This window comes from Chaetura pelagica, unplaced genomic scaffold, assembly GCF_000747805.2.
Source record: "Chaetura pelagica isolate M959 unplaced genomic scaffold, ChaPel_1.0 scaffold12, whole genome shotgun sequence".
NCBI classification, from domain to species: domain Eukaryota; kingdom Metazoa; phylum Chordata; class Aves; order Apodiformes; family Apodidae; genus Chaetura; species Chaetura pelagica.
This window is the reverse complement of record NW_009952801.1, coordinates 455,641-466,201: the sequence shown is the minus strand read 5'-3', so window position 1 is coordinate 466,201 and position 10,561 is coordinate 455,641. Positions and strand designations below refer to the sequence as shown.

At 37.8% G+C, this 10,561-nt stretch overlaps 1 protein-coding gene across 1 annotated transcript in view; it reads right to left on the bottom strand.

Annotated features, from left to right (window-relative positions):
* Positions 1-6,036, bottom strand: part of CASD1 (CAS1 domain containing 1) — a 21,142-nt gene extending 15,106 nt beyond the window's left edge. The window contains 5 exon segments of the mRNA XM_009994909.1: positions 380-424; positions 1,594-1,656; positions 3,775-3,819; positions 5,226-5,346; positions 6,014-6,036. Coding sequence (XP_009993211.1) covers positions 380-424; positions 1,594-1,656; positions 3,775-3,819; positions 5,226-5,346; positions 6,014-6,036 — 297 coding nt within the window.
* Positions 6,037-10,561: the final 4,525 nt, after the last annotated feature.

Genomic DNA, 10,561 nt, shown 5'->3' with positions numbered 1-10,561 from the left:
GCCTTGTTCAAAAGCAGTATTTTGTGACTGAAAAGAGTTTATTAAAAATGCATCTCAGTTAGTATGTAAGTACTTTTATTTAACTTTTAAAACTAATAATCTGCTTTTAAAAAAGAGGCTCCTTTATTTATTAGCTAGGTTCAAGCTAATAAATGCTTATCAAGCAGTATTGCTGCCAAAAATCAAGTACTGTACATCCCACAGCTATCATAAAATATAGCTGATATTAGAACTTCCTGTTGTAACAGAAAATTCACCAAGAGTGTATTTTTTATTATAAATTAGGTTTTATAACTTCATAATATAATCAACTTGAAAACATAAAAGTAATCCTACTAGAACTTACTTTTTTACAATACCTCATACATGTGTAACTTACCGTGGCAGCTCCTGCTACAATTATATGAGGTTTTGCCACAGAACTCTAAGACACAAAGTGAAAAGAAATGAGTTTTTAAATGCTCACAAAAAATACGTATTATTACACTGAGCAGGTTAATTAAGACTCATATCTCACTTAACCGTGACTCAAATTGCCCATTAATCAGTCGTTACAAAACAACAGATTTCAAATATGTTACAGAGAACATCAACTTGTGACATACCAGAATTTTCACATAACAGAATCCACAAAAACACAAAGCATCAATGAGCACTTACAATCATTATCAATTTAGCAGAGTAAGTTATCTTTAAAAGCTATCTAAACATCTCCTGCTAAGGTCAAGTACCTTGTAGAAATGCTTTCTCTCAGTGTGTCTCAATATTCTTAAACAAGTTTGATCTGAAATGACCGTAATCCCATTGCAGAACAGAACAAGGACACGGGACAGCTGTTGCCCTGGTCTGAAAGTTATGTCGAGGACAAGGAACAGAATATGTACTCAAACAGAAGAGTACTAGGAAAAAAACAGTGCTGATCACCTCAGTATGTGTTTTGTCTTGGCACAGAAAGGGATTATCAGGTCTCAACTTTTGGTAGTAAGCACAGAAAAATGAATGATAGCTCTAGCTATCCTAATGGAAGTAGAGTAGTAAAAGAATCACTGGTGGCTAAATAACTCCAGGCTTTTCAAAGGTCAAGAAAGGAAGAAACAAGAAAAATTTAGTTGCCATTATGTAAACACATTACTTATCATTATTACATACATAATTTTATGCTGAAGAACACTGCAAGCTGTATTGTAACTGAAACATGTAAAATAATTAGTACATAACTTGAGGATAACTACTTAAAAAAAAAAAATCAAGGCATCCTTGACTTTACAAATTGCCTTTGCCTTTCAGTTTTGAACACTCAACTCAAAAATAAAATCATAGAGAGGTTGTGCTGTCTCCTCAGGAGAATTTCAAGACCCATCTGGATGCATTTCTGTGTGACCTGCCCTAGGTGGTCCTACTCTGGCAGAGGGGGTTGTACTCAATGATCTCCAAAGGTTCCTTCCAACCCCTACCACTCTGTGATTCTATGAGATACGCTGCAGTTGCTGGACTCCTAAAAATTACAGTTGTGTGTACGAAAAAAAAAAAAAAGGTAGTAGTCCCCAGTCAGTTGCTTTGTTTTCCTAAACTAAACACATTTTTAAGACAAACCTCAGTCCAAGATTTTATACGTTGCCTCATAGAGCCATTAACTTCTGGATACCACAGGAAATCCTGTAAAATAAATGCAGATTTACTATGGAAGCTTTAAGACAAGCAATAGACTAATAATAATAAAATAAAACCGAAACAACTAATTGTTGTCAATTCAACTGTGAAGGAAAATCACTTGGCCCAGAGTGAGATTTTCTTTAACAGTTAACATGAAAAGCGTGACAGCTTGGTCTAGTGTGGAAAAAAGAAAGAAAAAAAAAGAAAAAAAACCCTCCCAAAAAGCCCTTTGCCCCTGTGAAAAAAGAGTAGACATTTTAATTTGTAGTTCAGGATTTAGGATTTCACCAAGAAGGTTAATATTTTATCTTCTGCCAATTGGGATGTCCTTGAACTCCCAATGCAACCAGGACTAAAATCAAGCTCACATCTGTAATTTATTTATTAGAAATTACTTTTTGCTCAATTTCCCAAAGTTTTTACCAGTAGCTTTTGTTGTTTGTTTTTTTTCTTCCAGAACTTTAAATAATGGGATTGATAGCTTGAACGCACAATTTTCAAACCAAAATAAAGCCTAATATTTTACACCACCATTTAATAAATTATTATCTGTTTAAATCTAATAGTGCTATGGACCTGAAATTCATTGCCTACTGACAGTTTATTAAATGTCAGGAGTTGTGCCCAACTTTCATCTAGAAGGACAGTTTAGACTTTGGCTAGTGCTATTATGTCCCCCACATAAAATTGAGGGCACTTAGCATCTAGAAATTCCTCAAGTACAGAATTATTGAAAGAACTAAAAATACACATTAAAGTGAAATGGTAGGGACCACATACTCAGAAATTATTGTGAGGAAACTTAATAACACAAAATGCAGAAACACTACCAGTAGAGAGGAAACTTCTATCTTCCACTTGCACAGACCTAAGGATTTTGTTAGTTCACTTGAGTACTGTGAATTCATTATTTGGCAGGACTCTGTGAGCCATCAGGCAGCTGTCTGCAGTGGCTGATGGATGGAAGGATCAGCATGACTAGAAAGCGCAAAATCAAATTCTCTTCCTTTTGCCACCGTTTTTCTTTTTTGCTGGTCAAATATTTTCCACATTTAGATTACTGGGTCATAGTCATTCCAAATGTGAAAATTCAGCTACTATGTCAATAATGTCAACAGCAATGCAGCTTCAAAAAAGGAAGCAGCAGACTAGGAATATATTCTTAAGTACCCAGACATCTCCCAAGAGCCCAAATCTATAATGTCAAATCGTGGTGGTTAGACACCTACCAAGGCTTAAGGAGTCTTGAAGGTGTAGTTCTGTGTCAGGCTATACCAACATAAATCACACTGCTTTGTCTCCTATGTCCTGCCTTGTGTGCTGCCCACTCTTTTCCAGCATTCCCATAACCACATGAGTTGCACCAGACCTCACCAAAAAACAAACACTGCAAGGCAAGTTTGTTGCTGAATCAACTCCTAAACCAGCCCAGCCCACAGCTGTACAAGAGCTACAGCACAACACAGAAACATACTGTGCAGGGCAAGAGAGTGGGGCAGCGTAGGCTTAAACTGCCATGGGCTCACACCTTAAAGTGTTATTCTGTACCCTAAATCTTAACCACGTACACAAACAAATTCTGAAAGCTCACTTGCAGACAACTCGGCAAATACACTGCTTCTTTGGTTTTCATGAACAGAGAATGAGTTGTCTCCAGGGAATAAACAAATACATGACTAGCAGAATCCCAGCGCTGCTGACAGCTGTCATGGGAAGCAAAGAAAGCTATTGAGGACACCATTTCAACTGCCAGGGCAGAAAATAGAGTCCTTCATAAAACCTACTCTCAAGTATTTGCTTGCTTTCTTTTTTTCAATATCCACATTATAATCAGCATTGTGGTTATTTCTCCATGCAAAGAGTGGAGGGAATGCTTGCTGGGATAGCATACAGAGCTTGGTGGCAATTATGGCAATTACCACTCCAAGGAAGTTAGCCTCAGATACATATACTCACAGCAGTGGAAAAGTAAAAGTCCTGACAAAAGCTATTTTTGGGAAGGCTAAATTATAAGATCTGACAAAAAGAAAAATCCATCTATGACTGAAATTTGGATTACATTGTATGAAATAATAATATGCATTATTATGGCTTGCATTTTTGTGCTAGATGAAAGCTTACCACTTTAATTGAAGCAGATTTATCTTCAAAAGGAATATTTCCATGCTGTCAAAACACACAAAACAGTAAAAGCAAAGTAAGACAAACTTTTAGAAGGAAAAAATGTTTATATTCCTATGTTAACTTGCTCTCACCCAAAGGTTTATCTCCAGTAAAAAGGATTTTTCTTCTATAAATCTGTCAGTATAGTAATACAAAATGTTTATGTTACTTTCTTGATAAAACAAGCAACTTGAATGAAGGGTTATTTTTCCTGGAAAAAAATCTATCAGACAAAGTCTGAAATGTTTTCTGTTCACTCCGTTACAAAGGTATAAACTTTTTCCTAAACTTACCCTCCCAACATAACAAAAGCTTAGGATTTTTTTTCTTTTGCTGTACTTCCCTCCCCTAGCTTTCTTTTTCATCTCCCCATCTTCTTTGTACAAAACAACTGAAACAGTTTTAAAGAAAGAAATAAAATAAAATCATCTCAGGCAGATAATAAAGTCTGGAATGCATTATTAAATTTGCTGAATGAGACTTAGGTCTTGATTTTGTGAATACTTGAGAAAAGGTATGTCTTGACTTAAAAATCAGTTATAGAACTCTCATCACTTTTGCGCAACTGCAACCTAAATAACAGACTAGGAAAACTAGAGTTATTTGATCAAACAAATATTTTGTTTTGACAAGTGAAAATGACTGCATGCTGCCTCCTTAAAAAGTTATCAGGTTGCACTTCTGAACAACAGAAATACTAAAAAACTACAAATCTGGTCTACAACTGAAAATGTAACAACTTTTCCCTCATACATGCACATACATACACAAAGAGATACACCTACCAAGCAAGATATTGCAAAATAAATTAATCTTCTGTTCAACAAATGACACAGCTAAATCCTTTCTTATTGCTTCCACTCAGCAAGCTGAAGTTTACATTCTTCACACCTTATAAAATTTAAACAATTCTTTGACAGCAATCAAAAGGAAGGTAAAACCAGAAACTATTTTTAGTTTCAGCCTCAAGTTAGATCTGGAAATCTGTCATTGCCCCAAGGATTTTTATGAACAGATTAGATCAGCAATTTATCTGACATTTAAAATGACAAATTATACAGCATGAATTACTACTATATAAAAACACACAAAGGAGCAGTAATTTTCTCATCAAGAAGCCAAATATGAAGCATAAGTTGCTATGGGACAAGTCAGCTTCATTAGTTTATTCCCAGACAGCTGCAAGCTTTCTCTTAATCTTCCTAGTTCACTTCTCAGATTCCAAATCACCTCATTAGTACAATTATCTTGAACTAATTTTGTTCTTTGCCAAAAAAGCCTTCTGTGGCTCTTCCTGGTGGCTAGACCAGCAGTACTACAATTTCTTGTTTTATTTGAAGTTCAGAGAAGAGTCACAAGGTAAATTGGGAAGAAAAAAGCAGAATCATCATAAAAATAAACTGTCTCACCTTATTTCCTTCTTCTTTGACTTGAGGATTTATGAGTTTTATAAATGAATAGAACAGCTGTCGAATTCTAGAATCTCCTATAAACACAATATGTTTGTCTATGAGACAAATTTTTGCTTCGCTGTAAAACAAAACAGCAACATTCAAGTTACAGGATATTTATATTTTAGAAAAAAGTCTTCAGAAAAGCTACAGAGCAATGTAATTAACTATTATATCCAGCCCTAAGAAATGGTACATCTTTTATTAAACATGATGAGTTAATGAAAATTTTAGGGTAATTTGCAGAGAAATTAAAATGAACTCTCCTGTTAATTTGCTCAGGCAAACAAACAAGCAGGCTTTCCTATTCTGTGGTTCTACAGTAATTTCAAAATGGCAATACACAGCCTAATTCTAAACATTTAACTTCTCTTACTAGTAGGTGAAAAAAAGTGATTGGTAATTTAATTCATGATTGTCTTACTTGAGATTCTACACAGAATGCAGCTCAGCATTTTCCTTTTCAGCAATCTGACAGTTAGATATGAAGCTATGCACACTATTTTGTGGCTCTCCATAACACATATCAGTACTACCACCAACAACATTTATTTGTACTTTTATATATAAACACTACTATGGTAAACACTCCAGACACACAGATAATATACAAGGAAAAGTTTTTAAAAGCCTATAGAATCAACTATAAAGTGAAAAACAGATGACACTGCAATTATGACAGCTGTAGTTAAACAACAATTACTCTTCTTTCCAGACAGATTAACAGAAGACCAGAGTTTCCTCACCTGTTTTTGTACTTATGCATCATACAACTGTGGGGCTGCCATACTTTTTCTCCAAGAAATCTGCCACTGGACAGAAGATACTCACATGTGTCACCACCTTTAAAACATTACATTAAGATTAGAATTCAGACACACAAAGTTAAAACATAGCCCCATTTATGTCAAAAAAAATATTTTACAATATTTGAACCACAGGAACTGATGCAATCAACAGTAGTAAACAAATACCATTTATCATAAAAACATCATGTGCAAGTTTCTGCAAATTGCCTTCTCACTTATTGTACACTACCCTTCTCTATAAATCACTCCTCTATCAGTAAAAAATGTTAGTGATACAATTTCTTCTGTCAGAAAGATGTTGTGAACTAGAATGGCATTTCCACCAAAATATGCCAATCCACTGTGTAACTTACTATCCAGAATACCACATTATGAAATTAAAGAATTACACAACAGTTCAATAATCTTCTACATTGAATCACTACACACAGCATCTTGTATAGAACATGAATCTCAAAATGAGATTTGCAAGACAATTTATTACATTTCCTTGCTTAAAACACAGCAGTCACCTTAGAACTGGTAAATTTACATGCTGGGTTAATATCCAAAACAAAAAATATTTACACAAGGATTTGCTGCTTATTCTGAATCACAGCTACCTTTTTCCAGTCAATAAGTTTTACAATAATTAAGGTTAATCGCTTTACAAGTGGTGATGTTCCAGGTCACTTTAAGTTCATATAAATAAAATACCTCAGTTATGAAATCAGTGACATTTATCTTCCAGCAAACTCCATGTCAGATTCTGCTGCCTTATAACTGTACACAACTGAACACCTTTCACGACAAGAGGAGTTGCCCTCCAACATTTTTGTCATACTTGGCACTTCAGAGCACTGATGAAGAGGAAATAGGCGGTGAATGATATGGCAAGTAACTGTACTAGCTTGTGCAGAAACAATGCATCGCTTTCCATGAAACTTTGATTTCATTAAACGCCATGAGAACTGCTCTTTTACTTCACTGAAACTTGTACTAATCCTAAGGAATAGGGTGTTTTTCTATCAGCTTCTTCTTTTCACGGATGCTGGAGACCATGTGTTATAATGAGATAGACTTCCTGCTTCAGTTATTACGAGAAAATCTAAAGCTTTACCTAGCGCTGCATATTAGATGAGGTGAAAAGAAAGAGATGGAAGTAGTGTGAGGATTGAAGTCTGTAAGAATGGGAATTCACAAGGCACTGCTAATGTCTACAGAGACTCAAGCTCACAGTCCTCAAACATCAATACTGTAGTAAAACTTTTAGCAAAAAGAGACAGAGCCATGGTATGACTTCCCCTGTGCGTAACGAAGTGTTCTGGTTTGGTTTGGTGGGTCCGGGGAGAAGGGCTACAGGAGTGGCTCTGCTAAGAAGCCGAGAAGCTCCCCCAGCTCCAAAGAGCCATTAGAGGGACAGCAGATGCGCCTCAGCAATTAACATACAAAAGAATCAACATAACAGCTTGAGCAGAGAGGCACTTAGGAGAGAAGAGGAGCGGTGCTGGTGGTTGGTGAAGAAGAAGGTAAAGAAGGTCCCCAAGCAGAAGTTTCCCTGCAACCCAAGGAGAGGTGGCAGCTGTCGCCCTGCACATGTGCAATAAACCGGCTTTATTAAAGCTGCCTTCTTTACTCCCTATCTCAGTTTTAGGAGCTCTTGGTGAGGCAGATTTTGACATAGAGAAGAAAAATGTATTTAAAATTTAAGTAAGATATATACATATGGTGATAAACCCCTATTTTAATAATTAGTAAGGGTCTATTAATCACCCCAGGGCAGTTCTATAATTCTCTCAAATTCATAGGATCATAGAATGGTTTTGGTTGGAAGAGACCTTAGAGATCATCTAGTTCCAACCCCCTGCATGGGCAGGGACACCTCCCACTAGACCAGGTTGCTCAAAGACCCATCCAACCCGGCCTTCTGAACACTTGCAGGGAGGGTGTGTCCACAGCTTCTCTGGGCAACCTTTCCAGTGTCTCATCACCCTCACAGTGAAGAATTTCCTCCTCATGTCTAAACTAAATCTACCTTCTTCCAGTTTAAAACCATTCCCCCTTGTTCTATCACTACATGCCCTTGCAAAAAAGTCCCTCTCCAGCTTTCCTGAAGGCCCTCTTCAGATACTTGAAGGACACTACAAGGTATCCCCAGAGCCTTCTTTTCTGCTGGCTGAACAATCCCTCAGTCTGTCTTCATAAGAGAGATGCTCCAGTCTTCCAGTCAACCTCAGGGCCCTCCTCTGGACTCACTCCAACAGTTCCATGTCCTTTTTATACTGTAGGCTCCAGAGCTGCATGCAGTACTCCAGGTGAGGTCTCACAAGAGAGGAGTAGAGGGAGAGAATCACCCTTGGATTGACCTGGGAGGTCACCAGTAACATATCAAGCAAATCCAAAGGATTTGTGACATATCACAAATGACATTGACACTTCTACCCTAATTGCAACGCACATGCCCCATCTATGTCAAACTGATTAATGACTGCACAGCAGGACAGGGATATGGCAAACGGCCAGATGCAGAGGGCCACAGGGTTCTTAGCAGTTAAAGCAGCTCTCATGAAAGTATGCTGAGACCTCAGATTTGAAGAGTTTCTTGAAACTTTAACTCTCATATCTTTCAACCAGTACAGGTCACTCCAGGCCAGCAATACAATATTTATATTTTTTTCCCCTCGAGTCAGTGCCTGTTTCCTTATTCAGTACAGTGCCATTTCTGAACAGATTAAAGAAAAGACCTTCTTGAAGTAGTTTATCAATGCCTTTCTGCTCCTCTTCCAACTGCTGCTACTTAAAAGACAGCTTACAAGACCCTCCACTTCGCAGATTTTTAATTATGAAACCAACTTTTCCTGGGAAGTACAGCGGGCGGCTCCTACCTATAATATGCATTTTCATAACTAGGCCAGAATGAGCTGAAAGTTTTCACATGTAAAGACAATCAGACAAAACAAAGGAGTTCTAACTAGTCTCAATGATCCAAAAGCTCCCAAAGGAAACCAAGACAAAAACAACTACTTTATCAAAATTATGCATATTCCTAAATTTATTTGATGCTTTGTGATGTTTTCAGTATTGCAATGGGAGAAAAAAAACCTAGAAGGCAATCAACACAACTCAGGCTTCCAAATGCAGTAAGATAAACTAGGCTAACTACCAAAAAGGTAAGCCATCCAGTTGCCACTCATCTGAAATTATGCTGAATTTCAGATGTAAGATCATGGAAGGCTTGCAGAAGGATCTTTCAGTCACCTCTGGCTTTATCGCTCCTGAAAAACTTCTGTATTTGCTATAAATGCTCCACCCTCCTTTTCTAAACCATTTGTGTCTTCTGAATGTTACTTGTTGAAGAAGCCAAACTGTTAAGTTTGTCTTAACTCTCGCTCTATGCCCTATCTTTCAGTTACTGGAAAGCCTCTGTGTTATCCCTTAACAGATTAAAAAACTAAAAAGCTTTAGGCAAAGGAACTTGTTGAAAGCTTTGTGAAAATGCATATAGACCATATCAACTTACAGGAAGGCCTGCAGATTCTCACCATTTTAAGGTTTGTGACTCAACCCGCTCATTAACTCTTCCATCATATATGTATAACTGTTTCCTTGTCACCTGTCTGAAACAGGAGTTCCTATTTCCTAATGCCAGTCTCACAATCCCTCTTTAAAAACACAAGACATTTGCTACCTTCTTTCCATCAAGTTTGTCAACTAATTTGGGCCTTAAGGAACATAGCGCAACAGACAAGTTCAATTACTTCATGCTCAAGCTCCTCCAGAACTCAGTAAATGCTTCCATGTCTTGCAACTTGGCACCATCCAGTTTATCAGGCTGACATGCCAGCCGGAGCGTGAATCTAGGGACCTGTAACCATATTAAAGGCTCCCTACCCCCTTTCCCATTTCCACAAAAACCTGCTTCAGACTTGTCTTCCACGGAAGCGAGCAGTGTGTTAAAGTAAGACAACACCAGTTGTCCTATAAGTCACAGAGCTGCAGTGATCACTCACTCTCTGGATCAACGTTTTCATCTACCCACAAAAACATACTACATTTTTAGCGTGAATTAGAAGCTAAAATGTATTTCCTTTATCTGTTGCATTAGCGTTTACGGATCACGCCAAGATTCACAGCTCCAGGGCCAGAACATCCCAAAAGAAGAGGAATCGGCAAAGGTCCCAACACCCCTGTAGCCCTAAGCGCACCTGTGAGCAGCCCTGCCAGGATGACCATCCTCGTCAGGTGGGCGGCTCACAGATCTCAGTTACTCACTTGTCCACAGCCAGAGCTACCAAACATCTGTTCTTTTGCTTCATCCACCAAAGAGGCTGGATTTTGTTACGTTTGAGGCAGTGGCTTAAACAGTAGAAGAACACACACCAAGCCTTTCACCAATTAAGACAGCAATCACTAATTGACAAAGCCGGCTGTTCCTCCTGTACGGGAGCAGCTGACGAGCCAGCCCAGCCCTGCAGCTTCACCTGCAGCCGTTAATGGGCTGCTACG